Here is a 22,254-nt window from a genome sequence, read left to right as displayed (position 1 = left end):
ATTATCTGGGGTAAAGGTTCAACATTGAGTACGTCAGGAGATATTTTAGGTTTGATACTATCTATATTTGTATCTTCTTCTGATTAGGTAACATTCTTTCTTTTGTAGGGGTAGTTCTTCCTTCCTTTCCTGCTGCCTCATACAGATATTAATGGCTTGTCCCTGGCAGTATGATTTGAACTAGGATTGTTAGTGATTTGAAGCTCGTCTTCCGGGCCATGCAATTCTGAATCCTTAGAACATATTTTCCTATTGATTAAAAAAAAGTTATGCTTCATAAAAAGAATATTGATGTTTTCTACTTGTAGATTCTTTCTTCTGCCATGCTGTAGCTCAATTAAGAATCATGCTGTGGTTCTGATTGACTGCTTGTGACCCTTAGTATTCTGTTATATCTGTGACTGCCAAACGATTTGGCTGTTAGATTCGTTCTTTTTTACTAGTCTGGGCAATCATGCTCTGTGCTGCCCCTGAAATGTCTGAAATATCACTCTTCTTTAGCATCGGGGTGAGGCTGTTCGTTGTGCTCTGAGACTGTTTGCCCCACCCAAGGAAACAGTGGGTTATTGTGTGCTTGGAGTAGGCTGGGTTTTGTCCAGTGCAGATGGCTATAATTTGATGACTGGCTATAGTGTTATTTATAGTACTCAAAGGAAACTGACTGCAATTTTTTCCCCTTCCGTATTACAGTGAGTGTTTTCCCTCCTTTCCCTTCCATTCATCAATGTGTGACTCCTACATTCTAAAGCTGGTGGAAGGGGAGACTAATGCAATGGCCAGAAAGCTGTGCAATGTGTTGACTTGCAACGCAAAAAAAACAAAACAAAGACAAAGCCAGGAGACTATGAAGGGTTAATGGCAACAGTAAAGGTTGATATAATTAGAAAAATGTTTTCCTCATAAGTGATTCATAGAACATAGTATGTGATCCTATTTTCACATTACTTGGGCTCTTCTTTTGTCAATTTTTTTAATAGTATATGAACAATATGACAGTGATAAAATAGTGCTCCACTAACAAAACATAAAAAGTAAAAAGATATTCTTCTTTGCTTTGATTAGCAAAACAAAGCTTTGGCATTCTGGCAGTTTCAGAATGTTAATTTCTGTAACTAGGTACCTGCACCACAATAATCATAAAAATAAAAATAAAAATAAAAATAGTCAACAAGTTCCAAGTTCCAAGTGAAAACTAAAGGGAAAAAGCAAGGTACACCAACATTCCCCTTGACATTTCTTATCTGCTTTGCAAATGTAGTAACATAAATTAACCTCCTTTAATTAAAACAGGCAGAGCTGCCTCTTCCAAATCTGTATTAAGACATAGTAAAGGTAAAGGTTATTGTGGCACACCACAGTGTCTGTGTCTATCCTATGTTTTATAGTCCCTCTGACATACTCTTTTGAAAACTAGCCAGAGGATGGTTGTCTTTATTTTGCAAATGGGAGTGATTTTCCATGCTGCACACAGACATAATACATATTTTGAACTTTTTCAATGGCAATTGTAAATTTGGGCCTCGGCTAAAAGTGTTGAGAAGGTTGAGAAAAGCATGTTCAAGCCATTTTGATAATGAAATGGCATACTAAGAGCAATCTAAGATACCTTTGAAACCACATGTAGCCTCCAATACAATTCCCAAAGCTGTTGTAGCTGAAAAGACCCCTGTTTTGGACTTTGTTAAACTGGCTGTGTTTGATACAACATTTATTTTAATTAAACAAAATCATGCAGATATTGATCCTGTTAATGTCATAATCTGAAATAAACAATGACGAGAAGTCCTCTAGCACAGCACACCCGTTGGTTCAAGTTCCACACATACCATTAAAAGAAAAAAATGAAAATGTTAATTTTAATAACAAAATGTAAGGGTGTCCATAATAGTTTCATAACAGACTAAACAAAATAGACGTCTCAACAGCCACATTGTGTGAGTAGAGAAGAAAGAACGATTTATAACAGGCAGCACAAAGAGTGCCTGTGTTACCCCAGCACAGTACGGAAGCCATCAACTTCAGGGTCCTCTGGGTGGTTCTGTTTAATTATTCCTGTGACATCAGAGCCCCCCACCCCATTTTCAACAAACACAGACTTCATAAAGCAACGAACCTGCGTGTGGGTGTATGTGTGTGTATGCTTTTTTCCTGTAAAGGTAAATTAAGACCCAGAACAGTAACTGTACACACTAATAAATGGCTCCTGAGGAGTCAATTACATATTTCCATTCAGACGCTCTACACTGCAAGCTGGAACTTTTGACTCTCTCAGGGAAGAGAGAAAGAGCTGTTTCTTAAGAGGAGAGTGTTTACTGTGCTGTTTCTCTTCCAAACCATTGCTAGACTTGAACTTGCATATATTTTTCATCTCTTTCAATGCAGGTTGCCAGTTAGGGGAGGTGTCCGTGATGGAGATTGGAAAAAAGGAAAGTTAAATAGTTGGGCATCTTAAGCTCTGATGAGAACTTGAAATATTTCAGTTTAAAAGATGTCAATGAATGTTAATCTATCAATAGATTTAAATACTTTTGAGAAAGATCAAAATGGCTATCGTGGTTGAAACATGGCAATGCACTGAAAGATCAACACGTTCACAGCAGACGGTACCTTTTTTCCATTGCATTTTAGTCTACAATCCAGGGATCTGCTCTTCTATGTAAAGCTATAGAATGATCCCAGGGTTATAATGAGATGGAATGACCCTTTGGTCTTTAGAAACATGGCACTTTAAATTGTGAAAGTAAAATATCTTCAGTTTATTAGATAACGGCATTTCAAACAGTCAGTCTCACGTCTACTGGGAAGCTGAGTTGAGACAGCACAAAACTGGAGCTCTCCTGTGATTGAGGGCGGTGAAAACAGAAATTCAGACAGTAGGAGGGATAATGAGAAGTTTCTGAGGAACGAAGAGCTTAACAAATGGACAGCTCAGAATGCACACTGGAGCAGACAGAGTATATAAAAGAACCTCCCTGCCAAGTTGCCTGGTTGTAAGCGAATGTTTATGTGATGAGCCGTCTTCAATAGAGTGAGGCCTTAATCTATAGCAGATGAGGGTAAACTGTATATCAGTTCTATGGCTCAAGATGGTTGGCTGGCTTCAATGTCACCCACAGCTGCCCCCTCCCTGTGCTGCTCCCCTGCTCCCCCCTCACTTTGGCTGCAAATGAATGATTTTACAGCTGATTCCCAGCCAGGTTTCTTGCTTCCTGTTTTTTTTCTTCACACTGCTAGTTTTCCATGAATTTGCAATCAGACCTATAGCTGTCGCAACAGCAGCCAGCTATTTGGGCTGCACCACACCCTTATTATAGTTGTATCTGCCACTGTTTCCACTGCACTACTGTTCACAAACCCACCCTAGTTTAACAGCCTTTCATTTGGGAGATGTAAAAACATACTTGAGTACACAAGGATGAAAAGCACAGAAGCCTAATGAAATCAATTCTTATGGAGGGTAAATGCAGACAGACAGCACTGCCAATTGTACAAACAATCAATCAATTAGTGGGTCCATTTTATTTTACAGAAATGCCATTTCATGGTGAGTATCAGGAACTGGTTTATTAAGTCATATTACCCTGGGGGCATCATGTCAATAGAGTGCCTGAATGGACTGAGCTGTGACATTATTTGCCATGTATTCAGCGCATAATGTCTCATGCTCAACTCATATGTAGTTTTGTCAGACCGAGAGCAGAATGGATCAAGCACTGCCTAAAACATATATCCACTGTTCTGGTAACTGGGCTGACTCTCTCTGTGAAACTGTGGGGTCTTTTCTAGGACTCGGTAGAATGGCTTCCTTCTATCTGCCTGTGCAGCAGAAAGCCTGATTTATCTGCGTTACTGCAGCAGGCTAATTTCCGCCCCTGTACACTTCTTCCATCAAAATATTTTTTCAGATGCTATTTGGTGAGAAAAATCAACCATTGTAACCACAGTAAGCACAAGAAGCACATAAGCAGGTATACTGTACATCCAATGAATGAATAAATAAGGCATATTTCCTTTATTTACAACTATCTTGTTGGTATGCTTCTCTCCAATCTCAGTTAAATACTTTCTGCATCATGTATCTCTGTCAGAATGCAGCAGCATTTTTAACATTATTTCTCTCTCATTCACATATTATATATATATTGCTCGCCTGCTTCCATCACATCTGCGTGTCTGTAATGCATTCCTGTCATTCGTGAGCTCTCTGTTTTAACTTCAGTGATAGAGTGTTACTATTCATGTCTTCTGTTATTAAAGGGCCTCCTGTTTAACAATTCAAAGTGAGAACTTGCCTGTGGTTTTTTCAAACCCTCTATAGGGAATTCTCAGGGGGAAACAATAACAGCCCCTTTATTCAGTAAACAGAGTTATAACTTAAGCTTTATGGGTCAATTGCAATGAACTTGCAGAGTTAGTATGGTACTATCTGGGGATCATCCCCAGCTGCGGACTAAAGTTAGTGCCCATTGCAACGAAAAAAGAGGCGGAGCACAGTTGGAGACTAGCTGATCCCAAGGTTTAGTACCGCACTAAGGATTAAGGTCATTGTTATGCTACCAAACGTGAAGTGACCTGAGCAGAGCGCCAGTGCTGACATGCTAATGCTGCCATATAACAACACGATATAATTGTACTTTTATGTTAGTAGCATAATCGATAATACAATTTCTGCAGAAATGTTTTTTTGGGGTTTGATGATATCTATCTATCTATCTATATATATATATATATATATATATATATATATATATATATATATATATATATATATATATACACACACACACATTTTAATAATTTTAACTCAAGACCTATTTATGTCACAAAAATATATAGCTAAAGCTTAATTGCATTTCCCATTGCACTTTATTTCCCCAAAGAGACCCAAAAACATTATCTAGACTAAACATTTAATACTGTGGTCTGAATAATTTTAAAGAAAATGACGGGTGTGATGCACAGACGAGGTTCGGACCCGGCGCCTCCAACACCAGCCCAACAACGCCCCGCTGTACAGAGCTGCGGTCCGAGCTGCAGCTCTCAGCGCTGACACAACCCTGCCCGGCACGGTGTAATAATATACTATATCGCCATATACTAATATACGAAGTCGGCTATAGGCTACATACATCGCAATTGTATTATAACTACATAATATTAATATAATATTGCATTGCAGTTCCACTTAGGTAATAATTCCTGTAGAGCAGGGGTTCTCAATGTCTGGTGATGGAGGGCCAATTTCCGGAGGTTGCATGGGATGCGCAGTAGAAAATGAACCACTGACAAAATATGTCCCAAATCATACCTTTTTAATTCCTATACATTTCTATTAGGGAACATTTATTAACTTTAATTGTTGTTTTATTATTTCCCCCAAAATTAAATGTCCAATTTGTAACTGATTTTTTTTCCAGAAAGTGTAAAAATATAGTAACGGTTCAGAAAAGGGGTGGATGAAGGTTGGCTTTGGGAGGCCGAAACATCCTCGAGGGCCGCACTTTGGGAACCCCTGCTGTAGAGCTTTCAATATATTCTCAGGTATTTCATAGTATTTAATAAAACCTTTCAAGTGACAATTAGTACAATGGTTCTTATTTTAATTATGTGTTTTGTTACCTGTGGTGTTAATTTCACCAGTGTACACCAGAGCATTATTAATAAATTACATTTTGTCAATGTCAAAAACAAAAAAGTAACTATTTGATATGTAAAACAAAATGATTAGTGGTTATGAATCGAGTTATGAGTAGATCAGTAACAAAACTTGTCAATACATTGTGATTTTGCACATTTTGTTGCCCTTAGTACAGTACTATCCATAGTTAGTCCGTAGCTGGAGCAGGACTATAAGTTAGTCTCCTCTAGAGGCAACAGCAGTGGTTTTGGGGTTCGTTGCAATGGAGACCTTTTTTAGTCCACAACTGGGGTCCACAACTTCAGCTGCCGAGTTTGTTGCAATGGGTATTAAACTTGCAGACTAATTTAGTACAGAGCTGCGTACTAAAAATGGGATCATCTCCAGTTAGTGCGCAGCTTTCAGTTTGTTGCAATTGACCCATTGAGTCAATTGCAACCAACATTCACTTAGTATGCATCAAGTGTATATAATTATCTGGGAGACCAGGATTCACTTAAGAAAGAAAAGAAAATCTTAGCACATTAGCTTAGTCTTGTTTTCTTACTATTCTTCTTCTTCATCATCGTCTTCTTATTCTTAATAATAATAATAACTAATTAATTTACTTTATTGTGTTCTTATTTTACCCTATATGGTCTCTTTCCCCTAGAAAATAAGAAAATGCATACATGCACAAAAATCACTGTAAGCCTGTATAAGCTCTTAGGGGCAGGTTTATTACATCAAATTATAGAGCACAGAGGACTGTTACACTGATAGGAATCATCAAAATGCTCTGCTCATTTGAGGCAATAATACCCAAATGACTGTGCAATACCAACAAAAAACAGAAATGCAGTACTGTGGAAATTAGGTCACAGTTAAGCACCCAAACAAAATTAGTTTCAATTTTGTTTTTAAACATAAATGTGAGTTGCTTTCTGCCATTTTTTTTCTTGATAATAGCTACAACATGTGTTTCCTGAGGGGGTCTCCTATGACTAGACACTCAACAATCTTTGCCATTATTCATCTATTATTCATGGTGACTCGTTATTGTTAGCATGACCAAAAGGTATGTTCCCACTTCCACACGTGTACACCTCATTCACATCCCATATATTTGGTTAAATGCTTCCCTATGTCTTGGCATGTTTTCTTGCATTTAAGCACTTCAGGAAAGAACAGGGATTTTGCATAGTTTAAAATCAATTTAGAAACAATTCAGACGTGTAACAGACCTTAAAGATTTAACAAAGCACAGCTGTAAAAGTAAAGCAAAACAAAACAATAACAAAATCCAAGTTGTAATCCAATTTAGATGCCACAAGTCATCTTGAAATGAACTGACAACCCTGTTATTTATACCTTAGAGTCCATCCCATGTCAAACACCACAGAGCAACCCTTAATTAAAGAAGGTTAGGAGAGGAATGTATAGGGGTTGCATATTGGATGAAGCACAATTCAAAATTTAAAAATGATATAGTGAAGAACAAAAACTGTAGATATTAATTTAGCCTTCAATGCACTGCAGAGATCAGAGGAGAAAATATGTATTGCATTAAAGACTTGAATTGAAACTGGATGGAAGTTTCAGCTATTAAATCAGCAGAATTAATTACATGCACACTGAAGGTTAACTGCTCTAATGTTGTCATCATTCATGGCTAAACAGTAAGGTTTGGTTCTTCAAAGGTATTCTGTAATAATGTTATTCAATTTCCCTCCAGATGGACAATGCCTGTGAAGCTAGTTAGAACCATGTAGTTTGGTCAGATTAAAGATGTGCCGTGACTTTTCTATTCAATATGTCTATTTTCAATACAGTCTTTACATAATTTGGTCTCTTCTCTTCACATAATAAGCACATGTTGCCCTGGTATGATCCTCAGTCTTCTCTTTTCTAATTTAATTTATGACTGTGAAAAATATATATTTCAATATTTTAATATATTTAGAATACGATACCTAGAGAAGAATCCTGCATATTTATGCATAAATGCAGGCTTCTGTAAATGAAAACTGCATAGTTTTACATACAAATGCTGACATTTTTATTGGTTTGTGTAGATTTATGAACACATTCTTCGGATCCCCATAGAGTTATACAGATTTTTGCATACTTCTACAAAATACTATTGTCATTCTCATAAACTAATGATGAATATGCATTATTTTTTAGAGAACCTTGGTGATACCAGTTTGTTAAACATTTTATATACAAGACTCTGAACTCTACTGATTTGAGCCACAGATATTTACATTGAAAAATGTTGCAGCAATCACTGCTTGAGGCACAAACATCATGGATTCAAATAACAGTCTGCTGTTGCTCTACAAAGTGGATCCTAGACTAAATAAAGCACTATCCACCCCTCAAGTATTTCTTAAGAAAAAATGCTTACTTTTGCCTTTACCAATAGCAGAGTTAAGCAGCACATTAAAAATTGGCTTTGAGTTGAATTACAAATTACATACTTTTATTTTTTGGGGGACTGAAAAAGGATGCTTTGGTCTCTGTTTAAAATGCTGTGAAAACTACCAAGACAGATTCTCCTACAGGTTTCCTATGCATGCAGCACTCTCTCTTATGCATGTCTCTAATGCAACTGTTTAAATATTCATTATCTGAATTATTTTGTATTAGTTCTGAGTGGGTAACTTAATCTGACATTTAATTTATTATATTGACTATTTCATTTTTGGATGCCTTTGTTCTTTATGACTTTGAAGACTTTATAAATACATTTGGTTTATTGTTGGAATAAATCAATAAATATTTCCATGTTTTCTTTTTTTCTTTTTTACTATATATATTTTTTTTTAATTCGTATACTCTGGTTAACATTTTTAAAAATGAGCATGACATTTATAGATGAAACATATTTCATCCAAACTCCATACGGCTTGGAAATGCCACATCCATCGTACTTACACTTCTGTACCACACAAATACTTCACTTAACGCCTGTTGACAAGGTGTTTCTACATGGTTTCCATTTCTTGGTGTCTGAAAGGGCTTTTTGGAAGTCTTTATGTCTCTGCAGCTGGTGGATGATCATTAATCTCCACTGTAGGAATTATTCTAGTGCAGATATGTCTCCTATGGGAGAAACTGTTCTTCTGTTTGCGAACACTTAATTCTTGCACTGTCTAATGCATTATAGCCTACATACTGTATAGGCCACAGTCTCTGAACATTATCTCCACCCTCTTTTTCTCAACAAAATCCTTGGTCAATTGCCTTTTGGACAGGTCTTGCAGTCCCCACTATGCAGTCTGTGACTGCTTGAGACAAATTTATCCTTTTGAAGAAGACTTTATCTGATGTTAATCCAGGAATGAATTTAATTGTTAAACTGTTAATTAAGTAAAATTAAGAACACAAACAATGGAGGTGTGGTAAACCACACATCTATTTATAAGCATCCCACTGATGTATTGATACAAATGAGGCAATGTGTATTCCTCTTTTAACTCACTGTAGGAAAGTAATTGCTGCTTTCATTTGGCCAAATGTCTAATTTACCAAAGCAAGGGTAATAATTAATGCACAAAACATGAATAAACAAGTTTCTTAAAACCACCATCATGCGTATATTGATGAATATTCTTGGCACCGGTGAAAGCGGTATCTCTTCAAGCATGACAATCAATCTGTGAGTTGAGATGTACACCAGGTTGTACACCTGACTTAAACAACAGATACTGTGATCCCTGTACCGAAAGGCAAGGCACATATTCCACCTGATAATCTGGGATAAAAGTACTTTTACTAAGAGGGACAAAAAGGAGTGTCCAGCCTACTAAGATGCTCATTAAAGACACTCTTTGTGGTTTTATAGGCAATAAACGCCCCAAAATGTTTTTAATTAATTCAATAATAAAACACAATTACTGACTCAAATAAAAACGCACATACCACATTTAAAAATGTGGTAAATATGGACCAAAATGCTCAGGAAATAAAAACAAAATCTGGCAAATTAAATATGACTGAACAGATGTTGCATCCCCAAGCAAGGAGTGTATCCTCATAAATAAAAATGACAAGGTTTATACAAGCAATCCCTATCTCACATATCACCCGTGGAAACTTAGTTTAGATTGTAGCATTTTTCTTCCTACTTCCTAAAATGAAGGTAAAATAAAATAAATACAAAATAAGCTAAACTAAATAAATACTTAAAACTAAGCAAAAGACAGGAAATTCTAAATTACAGTTGGGTTGAAGCACCATGTGATATGATGATCACAATGTTTTCTCACCATCTAATTTCAGAATAGCAATTTCTTTTGATTGGAATTAATTTGGGCAAACAGCTTGCCTATAGTTTCCATAAGGACCCCTGAGTCTTACTTAAGTTAATTCATAAGAACATTTTAACTAATAGATGTTAGGATTAATGAGAAATGTTCTTACTGACATCAGCTTACATGTACGTGAATAACATTGTTTCAGTATTTACTGGACACCTGTAAGTGTATTTCAATACTTTATAACAGTATATTAGAATATGAGACTACAAACAATTAAAACAATGTAAGCTTGTTATGTTACTAGGTGATAGTCTTCTAACACAGTACGATATATGGGCATGTCTAGCCAACCGTGTTTATTCTTGGAGTGAAATAAATGGATCTTCTCTCACGTTCCCTTACAGGATACTATTATCATTAGCAAATATCAGTTGCTCACATTCCAGCCTCATATCCTGACTTTATATGGAAGGCTTCCTTTTATTTCAAGGGCCAACATGTTCTCTGCTCTCGGTAATACTAAATATTTATACACAAATGGAGCTTTCCAAAAGAAAAAGTGGTGCAGCTGGTTCAAGAATGATTCAGCAAACCTGACTGATAGAAATATTGGTAAAACTTTATGTTATGGTGTCATTAATAAATGATTGGAAATAGTTTATAAAACAATTAGTCATTATTTATAAATGATCAGTACACCTTTGTAAGATAGTATTTATAATTTGTAATAATGATTTGAAACAAAACAGTCTTTTGGGAGCTTTTTTAGGGAATAAATCAAACTCTCTCTCTCTCTCTCTCTCTCTCTCTCTCTCTCTCTCTCTCTCTCTCTCTCTCTCATGTTTTCATGTGCTTTTGTTTATGTTTTGTATTTTGCATTCGTCTTCGTCCTGTTCCTGTTTGCTCTACCAGTCCTAGCGTTACACTCTCTCACTGCCTCTCAATTACTGACATATACATATTGCATACTAAAGCATATTACAGTGTATACTATGCACATGTTGCACATACTTTATTGTCACATCTGGAGGACAATAAAAATTAAATGTACCTCAGAATGCAAGCGGCAGCTTTGGTTTCTGTGCATTGAAATACAAATGTCACAAAGCTAAACTTAGACATCAGCAATAGGAGGAATTCAAATGCATAACATTGGCTATAACTTTGTCAGTCAAGAAGATAAAAAAAAAAATGTTTTCCTTTGAACTGAAGATGAAATGGCAAAACATGAAAATAAAACAAATTGTTTCATACATTCCTTAATGTCCTTAAAGTAATTTATGTAATACTGTTAATTTAATTCCTTCCCTGCATTAAAGAAATAAGATGATTTATAAGTGACTGGTTTTGACAGACATTAGACAGACAGGTGGTTAGACAGATGCAGTTCCTTGAACTGCCCACTCAGGATGCAGATACTATTAAAGGTGAATGGTGGCTGTAATGGTTGACTCATTCCTTTTTACGTTTTTAAAATATTTGAGGCTACAATTACCGATGAATATGCCTTCAGAAGGAAAGGGTTTGCTGTTCTATGAGCTCCAGAAAGCCAATGGAATATTCACAGGCTCTCTTAAAGGTGGAACCATTAACACATTCAGGCATTGTGTTGGGAGGTTCTCTCATTTATGTATATTTCTGCCCAGGTTTTTACAGCTCAAGAAAGTAAGATGTAGAGAAAACAATGCTACATTACATTACCTATTCTTTCGAGTTCATTCAAAATACATTTGAGAGAAACCACAGGAAACCACCAGCACTCATTTAGAGTTTAACTAATAAATCAACAGCATGCATAAATATATATATACACATACAAGTTATTCTGATTAATAGTTCACAGCTACAGCTTGTGCGAGGTGAAAATACGATTTAATATGGCGCAGTGATGCTCCTTACCATTCTACTCACGTTGCTCCAATATATCAGTCAAGATGCTGAAATTTACTTGGTTAATTTGTATTGAGACTCTGGGTTCTATGGTTTTCCTTAATTATCCATTCATAACATGTCATCCAGAAGATTGTGGACTGCTGTTGTAATTACTTTTTATGAGTTTTTAAAATTAAACTGCCTTGCTTGAACAGTGTATAAATTGTACTAATGCTTAATTCCAAGGAAGGTCAAACATGGTCTCACAAGAACATTACCATGATTAATAGTACTCTTGTTTTATTTCCTACATACACACACACACACACACACACACACACACACACACACACACAAATCCCCATAAAAGCAAGACATAATGCAATCTTGTGTAGAGAAACACAAATGCTGTTCAACATGGGCCACTATTCTATTTTTGTGTAGAAAATAATTAGGCCACCTTAGTGTTGCTGCAAAAACCTGAGAAAGCAAGGGAGGGAGGGAAACATTTCTGATGGAATGGCAAATTCGCAATTTTTTATAACAATGTGATGGGCGAACACACAAAATAAAAATGTACAATGTATTTCACACCCCAGTAGTGTTCTTTGGAAATGGACATGGCACCTTACTATGTTGGTAAATGTACAACATGTGCCTGAATATAAAACTAAATGTACGTGGGCCGTATAAGGTGGGCAGATATCACAATATGTACTATGCCCTTCACACAGTCCAAACTCTGCTAGACTGTGGTCTTTTAAATTTTGGAACATAGTGTATGTTGCAACAGATAAATGTACAATCCTTTAAAAAATGTATATCAAATTCTAAATCCTAGTATGTGAAAATGTAACCTTCACACAAGTCTTGCAAATACAGTAATTAAACTTGAGATGATAAAACATCTTAATTTGCAGTTTAACACTTTAAACAAAATGCCATTCAGTTGTCAGACAAGACCACAATTTTGTGTTCTCTATTTAGTTATTTCAGCAATTTTTTTAAATGTCTGTGGCTTACAAAAAAACCATAATATCATCAGTTTACTACATTGACAGAAATATGCTTTGAATGGTTAGAGGGCATTTTTTATTGTTTGACAATAAAAATGTGCTGATCCAGAACACTGAATGTAAAATATATAAAACAAAGTTTACTTGGTTTATTCCAAAATACACAATGCTTTTCTTTGTTCTGAAGACCTGAAATCCAAACAATTAAGAAACATACAACATACAATCTCCCCCAGCAATTAAACTCACATGCATGCACCTTGTGTAAACTGTAAGTTACTCTGGATAAGGGCGTCTGCTAATAAAGAAATTATAATTTTTTAAACACTTAAAACATAATTTCTATTTTTTACATGAATATTTGGAGCACAATAAAGCTTGAAATGTCCCAGGGGATCTGCATACAAAAAGTGCTGAACATTGAGAAAGGCTGGTCCAAGCTTTTCCTGTAATATGGAATTGTTAACAATAAAGCAAAGCTAAAAATATGGAAAAAGAGTATCTATACTTGCATTACCTCCAAAAAGATACCCATTGAAATTTACTCAGACAAAGTCTGCTTTAAATGCAACATTAAATATGTCAATTTATTTTTTATAACTATTGGGATTCAATTTGAAGTATTATGGGCATAGGATAACAAAAGTATGCACACATGCTTAATAGAAATGTGCTTTACCATTATGTGAGGAATATAACTCACAGGGGAAGCAAGATGTACTATTGAAACTAACATGGCCCCCAAGAGAACCTGCCTCATTGGAATTATTCTAGACACATAAAAGAGTCCACCTCTTCACAATCACATCTACATAATAACTAAAGAAGCTACATGAAAATGTTAAAACTGTTCCTAACTGAATCTAATTAGAATAGCATTTAACTATGATTATGATCTGTCGACACTTTTTGGGGGGGTGCTTTAATAAGTGCTAATTAGCTATCCCAATGCTCAACTCAGGGTTGTCACAGAAGGTATCAATCAATAGCTGAGGGTATACGACTCTATGGTATCAGCAAGGTTTCAGCAAGATGTTAGCAAGTTTTAAACCATGGGACAGAAACATAATGCAACAATATGCATATAATGACAAGTAAGGCAATAATACAATATTTAACATGACATAATAAATTGGATTTCCAAATTAATGACTAGCAGACAGTTTCTCATTGGGCTCGCATTTACACTATAGAAAAGGGGAAAGGTGAGCTGCTAATGAACCTGTTTAGTAGCAAGTTGATAATGCATTATGTATGTGACAGCAAAAGACTCCTCTGGTGGGTCATGATGCTCTAGTTATATTATAGTCATAGGTAAACATACTACACAGAGGGGTTAAACACATTTATATTAACTATTGTATTGTGAGATTTTGTATATTGGAATATTTTTGTAGGTAGAGAATATGTTAAGAATAAATTACTGATTAATAAACAATGCAAATATTACTCCTTTTTTTAGTGTGTTTTCAGAACTTAAAATAATTGTCTTAACCCCACCAACACCCCCTTCTGCCTGGAGCCAGATTCAGATGTGTTATGAGGCCAGAGATTAACAGTTTGGTTCCAACTCGGCTCCGGTATTTGTTAGTGGAAACACATCCATAGTCGTAGGGCCTGGATTAATTGGACGGTAGTGTAAACGAGGCATTAGTTATACTGCCTCACCACACTAGATGTGCACAGAAACTTAAAATGTAGCTAGATGCACTACAGTTTTCCAGACCCCCAAAACTACATAGATCTACTATATAGACAGTTGATTCCCAGACTAGGAGTCTGCTTAATCTGTTAAAGCACATCTTCAAGTTGCTCTAAACTTTAAACCCAGACAGTTGACAAGCTGTAAATTCAGCGTCCTACAATTTCCAGTTTGATTGCATACAAGTTCATAGTCTTTTAACTGAGGAAAACAACCAGTTTATGCTTGGTTAACTTTTGCGGTGTACTCAATAGCAGGGAATGTGTTCAGTTTCTGTCCATTTTACAGTTCAGCTTTGCAGCAGACTTCACGTGGCAAACTCTAATGTGGCTTCTAAGGAATAAAACTGCAGTTCTTACATTCAATTTATGAGGAAAAGGGCAAATGAAACACATGATACTTTGCAGACAGACAGGAGGGACCAGAGAAACAGGGAGTAGGGGATACTGAAAATAAAAAACAAATAACCAACCAGATTTATTTGAGAATTGCCCTAAAAAGAGCCTTTGTATGATTAACATTTGAGTTTCCTAAACCCAACTGAGTACTGTTCTGCCAAAGCTGTATGAGTTCATCCACTGGAAAGACAGAGTCAACAGCTTGAAATTAGAAAGAAAAAAAAAATGAAGATGATGCCAAAGCCTGTTTAAAATTAGATGTCGGCCCGGGCTGGGTAAAAGATCTTTCTAGAAGTCTGTTTGCCTAATTTCTCCAACCTACTTTTGCTCTCATACAGGGGTGTGGTTCAAGTTTTTGGACTTCTGTCTTTTCGCAATGCCCTTGGCCTTTGGGTTTATTAAAAGGTATTACTGCCACAATCATGTGAGGCGGAAGAAACACAGCCAGACTGTAAGTGGCAGAAAATATCAGATAAAGATCCCAAGTTTAAAAAATGCACCAATGTAATCCGCTACACTAAGAGAATTCATATTACCTAGATCTCATTACCAAAGACAGACACTAGTACTGTATTATTAACACACACATTAAAAGGAGTGAACATGATGTTAATTATGCTTTTCGCTAGTTAAGTAACTCGCATTCTACCTTTTGTATTTATTGGAAGTGGCTTAATAACATGGAAATATTTAAAATACATCTGGGTTGGGAATTCACATCTTGCATACCATATTGTTGTGGAATGTAAATTAGGCAGAGCCTGCTGTGAGCAACCTTACATTAGGTGAGTGTGTTCCAGTTCAGAGAATAGGCCACACAGGTTCCATACTGCACATCGCCGCCAAAACCCCCATCTCTGCAATTGCTATTTTAAGATAATAAGTTAGCAAGTAAAGGGAATGGATACTGTCGATCAACCTGGAATAGTAAACAGATTCAAACACATTTAGAGAGATACTGTATTTGTGCAAGCAATATACCTAAGACTGGGTCTACTAGTAAAAAAAGCTATGGGATGCCAATGCTTCAGGTTTTACAGCAATTACAGATTAATCTCCAGGGCACTGCTGGGAGCTACTGTGGAGGAGAATCATTTGCAGGAGTTATCTATAATCAAGACTTTCAGTTTGGCACTACAGAGTAAAATCATAGCTCAGAATCAAGATTCAGAACTGTATTTAGTTGACTGGTTAATTCTTTCTTTGTTTTCTTACCACTACCGATTTGGATGTCTAAAATAAAACAAATTACAACAACAACTCAACAGATAAGCATAATGTTTCACGGGAATGGCTGCAGTGAATTCTGAAGTTATATAACCCCCAAAAATGCATCTGAGAGTCTATGGACTTTTTTTACTGAAGGGCATCATAAAATGTGTTGTGCTCAGACTTCAGTGTACGTGTAGGACATTCAATCCCAACATTTTATGAGATTCCCCAGTTACATATCACATTATGTTACATATTGCCAAGTAACATGTCATATTATGCTATGTATAAGTCTACTGGTATTTGCACTTCAAGAAGTACATACATAAAAAGAAGAAACAGCAAATAAACAACCAAACCTTGGTATTGAGTGCAGAGGGAAACAATTAAACATTCACACAGAAAGCCTTACTCTTCAAGACATTAAAGCAGATCATCCCTTAAAAAGTTTTGGAAATAATGGTTTAAAAGCTTCCTTCTATGCAGGAGAGACCAGGATGAATGCATCTTTTTGTGACTGTTATGTCTCCTAAGGGAATCATAATTATTACTTATTACTATGATTTATACATGCATTCATAAATATATACTGGTCAATGATAGTGAAATCTAACTTCTCTGATTTGGCTTATCTTTAGAGGAGTCTAATGGAGAAAAAAAAAATACACTGCACAGCAATATTCAAATCCATAGAGGGTCTAGATTTAGTCTTTAGAAATTCTGATTGTACTTTTCACAGGCACTGTAGTCAACCTCACTACAGGGCTTAGTATTGCCACTAAAATGTTGCAATAAGAAGGGTGGGTTTATACTAGATTCATCTGAACCCTCCAGGCCTCAATGGTCTGGAAACATCCAACGATACAGCTGAATCTGGCAAAGAGGGTGAAACCAACGGGAACACATTTTACTGCAGTATTTTGTCGTAAATTCATCATCTATGAGAAGTGGAATTTATTGGCACAATCATATTCCTCTAATATAGCCGTAAAGACTTAGCCTACTTCTACTGGCTTCAAGCACATTTGAGATCCAGAAAGTAAACAGACTTATGTGTGCATGCATCTTCACAAAACAACTCCTTCGCGTGACTTTAGTGGATTAGTCATATCTTAAATGAAAACCATTTAAGTTTGCATTTAAAAATATATATACACGTGCTGTGAATTAATAGAAACTAATAAATATGGGGGTACACATGTTTCCTTTGGCACCTAACTGAGCCCCTAATGTGACATAACATGGATAAAGATTTAATTATAGATTAAACCAAAGTGGAGAACTGAAACAATTCTGCTCTTCTTATCTGTTTTGCCTGAAGCTCCATAATGCATGCCTTCTGCTGCAACAGTGATTTAAGAAGACTCAATAAACCCCTCTTCCCAGTAGTACTTTTCTGCGAGTTCTCCAACTTCTCCAACTTTAACTCCAACAATGTTTCACATATAGTATAGTAGGGTACATTTCATATGTCTGCCTGTCCAGTTAAACCAATCTATTGTATACTTAGTGGTCTCTCAGATTTGAACTGAAAAGTAATCAGTGCATCTTAAATGTACACAACTTTCATAATTTCAGATTGGAACTCATTATAATAACGACAATGATGCAGAACAAGACATTTCAAAAACCCAGACATACTGCAGACTATTCACTGCTACTGCCTGGATATAATGGGGGAAATATCAGAGTACATTTCCTCAAGTTATTTAAAGCTGTCATAGTTTGGAGGTGATGACAGCGTGCATACACACTAGTCCTTATGCAAGGTAACCCTCTCTCCTATGCCTCCCATTGCAACATGTGAAACATGTCAAGCTCCGTGTATATCACAGCTATATTTATCCACCAAATCGACTGAAGTCTGTCACAGCTGCGAAAACCTAGGCCTTTCTCAGCCCTTGATTCTGTCCCACAGGAATATGCAATAAGAAAGACATTACAAATTGCCCATAACATTCAAATCCAGATCAAAACTCTACAATGAACAAACGTCTTCTCTGATATAAAGACAATGTCAGTGTACTTGTTCTGCATGGAAAACAAATGTCTCCAGCCACTTCCCTGCTCCACCCACTGCTTTACCACATATTTATCTTGAGCCTCGAAGGAAATTTAACACTGTAAACTCCAGGGACCACATTTATGGAGGTTACGTTAGACATTTCTATGTTGTTTCTTTTTAAATTGTGAATGTGTATATTTATATATTTATTTTGACACCCATGATTCCCTTTTATAAGCAGTGCATAGGTTTGCTACTTAGCATCCTAACGTGGTTATTCTAGAGTTTATTGGTTCTGATAAAGAGAAAAATCAAAGTTCACTCTTACACAAAAAGTTGTTAAACATCAATCACAATCCAGTTCAAGTTATAATGACATATCAACCTGCACTGTGAAGAGAAGAAATATAATTTCTGCACATAAGACGTGTAGGAAAAAGTTGTACACTACAAATGTTAAACTGACTTTTCAGATTGAGTTAAATGTACTATATAATGACTCACCAGTTTCCAGTGTTTTCTCAGTGATTCCCTCAACACACTAGAATATAGTGGGCAGATGGTTTGCCAACGCAGGTTTAGAGATATCATTATGGTAGTAGCTAAGCCTGGCAAAACGAGTTTAACAATCCCCTAAAGACAAAGTCATTGTATGATATACACAATAAGAAACAAAAAAAAGCTTTTGGAACAATTCTGCTTCATTGTTTCTTTCTTTGGTTTTAATATGCACTTCTAAACCCAATGATTGTCCAATAGAAGCATTTAACCTAGCCATTAAACTTAGTAGAGCTGTTCTACATTGGGAAAGCCAAGCCACTATTAAATAACAGATCTGCAGTGAGAAAATATGATTTGAATTCAGCTGATTGTTAACAATTACTGTGTGCAACTGGGGGCAGATTATTTCAATCAAGAGAATGAACAATACAAAATATTTGTAGATATACCAGCATTTGACCTTTCACCTCTCAACTCTCAGCTTTGAATCAGAAGTTGTATTATTATTACACAAATATTATGAGCCTCAAAATATAGGCAGAGTTCCAGTTGAGGTGGTGAAGGCCAGCTCTATTTCCTAACGTTGACAGCTAACAAACTCATTGTGTGAACTAAGCATCATGCCATTAAACATCTGGTGGGAAAATGACTGAATCCACCAGAAATGTGATTGGAGACATGGGGAATACATTCCTCACACACAGAAGTCTAATATCTTGCTTAAAGTGCAATCTTGCAATCTCTCTTCAACTATGTATCTATTTGTAACAAGCAAGAGACCTTTTATATTTTGAGAGCCAAGTATATGCCCATAGATTGACTCTCAATGAAACCCTATTTGCAGCAACCTCAAGCATATTTATGAAGCAAAGAAGTATTAATTCCAGAAGCGCAGAGATTGTAAAACTGGATCATCAGAACCATCACAAGAATGGGTTTATGTATCTGTATCTGTCCCATTGATTTCTATTTATGTGAATGGAATGGCCCCCTCAAGCACAGTTGGTGTTCTGTTAAGTTTTTTATTGCCTGTTCTGGCACATATGATTTCCTTATGTGAATCTTTTGCTGCTTTGTTTTCATAAACAAAATTAAATAACAGTTGCTTACTGTACTAATTTGGCAGCACAGCGTATTAAAATAGATAACAGCTGGATCCTATATGGTATTGTGGTGCTAAAGAAGCACTTGCAAGTTTGGAACAATCAATGCCTTTGAAGCAGTTGTAAATTACATTACACTTTCAGCAGTCCAGTTATTATGGATATTCTTCCACAGTGTATTAATTCCAGAGTCATGAGTTTATACCACACACTCTGAAGTATTGTTTTTAGCCCGTATTTAAAATATGGGAACAGGGGTATCATTTCACCTTCATCATAATCAACAGCATGATTCCCATTCTGAGCAAAATTAAATTATGTACCTGTATTGAATTAAAAGCATGGCTGCCATCCACAATTAAAATAAATACATTACACCCAAGTGCAGCAATGGCCAGTCCACACACTGCTACCAATGTAAGGATGTAGAGCAAGCCTGCTTCCACATTATGCTCAAACTATGATATGAAGCTCAAGGAGATCAAAAGAAACATGGGCTATCCTGCAGGGAAGTTTGGGGTAGTCCACAGTGACTTAAATAAAGCTCTCATGAAAGTCATGGTGGAGTAACATTCAGGGAGCAGAAGGAGAGGAGTAAAATAAACTATAAGTCAGAGAGCCATCTAATGTCTTTGTACACAATGACGTCCTTAATTTATCCTTCCTGGAATATAAAATAGCATGTACATTTGTGTTTGAAAATATAACTTCACAGGGCAGGGAATCGGTTTGCCTGTTGAGTGTTGACAGGTTTGGCCAAGGTCCCTCCCATAATCCATTCATTTATAGGTCTGCCCTGGCAGTCACTGCAAAATGTGAGAATGTGATGTACTAATGTTTTAAGCAGCAGGTGTGGAATCAGGAAAAAATAAGACATGTTTAAATTGTGGTTACTATAAATTCAGTTTAATTTGTTCAAAATGTAGTTCATTCTAATCTATATATTAAATATTATGAAATCTAGGGCCCATGATTGCAGATCATGTGATTATTCTGGTATTCATCGATACAGTTAAGTTATACAGTTAATGTAAACAATATCTTAGTGGGATTCAGGTGTACAATATGAAATTACCAACCTGCAAAACAGTACAATTTAAGCAGTATGTTACAATAATCAAAGTAAAAGCACAGTAACACTGATGCACTCCACCAAGCAGATTATAGCACTATGTAAATACCATTCCTTTTCAGCTAATTGATAGTAAGAGTGGTCTTGTAAGTACTTGTCAATGCTTAATTGGAGAGAACTTCTTAATGCATTTTTAAGACCATAAGGCTTTGACAGAACATCTGCAAAATGGCTCGACAACATGTTTTAAGTTACTAAATTACACAGTTCACAGTTTCAGAAACACAGCAATCTTTTTGAGATGCTTACTGTGAAAACACTTTGCAACACATTGCATGTTTTTTTTTCTACCCACCTATAATACAGTCACTTTAGTGTGGGCATGCTATGTGTAATTTAAAAACCCTCATAGGAAATGCTATTAATGAAATAAAAACATCAGTTTCATCACACCTAACACTACATGTTATTGTGCTTGCAAAGAGAGAGCCGTTAAACTTTTGGTTACTGAACACTAAACTTTTCTATAACCAATGTCTGCCTGCTTCAATGAATGAACCTTTGAAAGCCAGGTGCTGAGCATCTCATTTCCCTCTTGAATATTTCCCCACCGTACCAACAACTGACTCCAGTTAAATAGTTTCCTGGACAGAAAGTAATTTATATGCATGCACTGGAGCCTGTCCTAAGACTGTTTTGAAAATCAGATCTTTACTTCCTTGGTTAAAACATAAAAGAAGAAGAAAAACACACACACACAACAACAACTAAATAATATTTATAATTCATAACATCATATTTCAGGTATCAGGAGAGGTTAAGGGACTTTGTATTGAAAACAGCATTAAAACATGTTTGAATGACAAATGACTATTTTGTTGTTTAAAAATACATGATTAACTCAAAAACACAAATTGCCTCCAGCACAGTAAGTAACTCTTATTTAGTACAGAGTATGAATGCCTTACAGATATATATGGTGCAGAGTGCTCCTCTACAGCAGCTGTGTTCCCCCATGACAAGGGCACAGTAATAGATCCCAACTGCCTTTCTAATTTCATGCACTTACCGCCATAGCTGGGCCCCACCAAAGAGAGGAGAAGCAAGAGGAAGCACAGGACGAAACACAGGGATCTCATGCTAGCATGTAACTCCAACTATCATTTCCCATTCAAAGAACTTGTTTCCAATTGGGGTGAGAGCGCCACTACTGCTCAGTCATGAAGGGGGCTGGATATGAGTGAGAAGAAGTGACGCCCCCCCACACCCCACCTTCACCTCCCTCCCCTCCTCTGAAACGAGCAATGAACCGCCCTCTGTGGAGAAACTTGCCAGAAAATACCGTCTCACATGTTATGCAGTCTGTCTGCACTTAAAGTAGAGGGATTTTCCTTTTCTCCTTTTGGAGAATTTTAAATGTGTTTTAGAAAAGTATGCCAAACAAATGCAGTTCACCAGATAAAGTTTTTTTAAATAAGTGATAAAATATGC

The 22,254-nt window shown here is 36.2% G+C and overlaps 1 protein-coding gene across 1 annotated transcript in view; it reads right to left on the bottom strand.

Moving 5' to 3' along the window:
- The window catches only part of cspg4 (chondroitin sulfate proteoglycan 4), a 43,702-nt gene extending 21,751 nt beyond the window's left edge, over positions 1–21,951 (bottom strand). The window contains exon 1 of the mRNA XM_066701695.1: positions 21,833–21,951. Coding sequence (XP_066557792.1) covers positions 21,833–21,902 — 70 coding nt within the window. The 5' untranslated portion in view covers positions 21,903–21,951. The remainder of the gene's footprint in view (positions 1–21,832) is intronic.
- Between the last annotated feature and the right edge of the window lie 303 nt (positions 21,952–22,254).

The sequence above is a fragment of the Amia ocellicauda genome, chromosome 4 (genome assembly GCF_036373705.1).
Source record: "Amia ocellicauda isolate fAmiCal2 chromosome 4, fAmiCal2.hap1, whole genome shotgun sequence".
Classification (NCBI taxonomy): Eukaryota; Metazoa; Chordata; class Actinopteri; order Amiiformes; family Amiidae; genus Amia; species Amia ocellicauda.
Note: the sequence above shows the minus strand (reverse complement) of the source record. Positions and strands in the feature narration are given on the sequence as shown.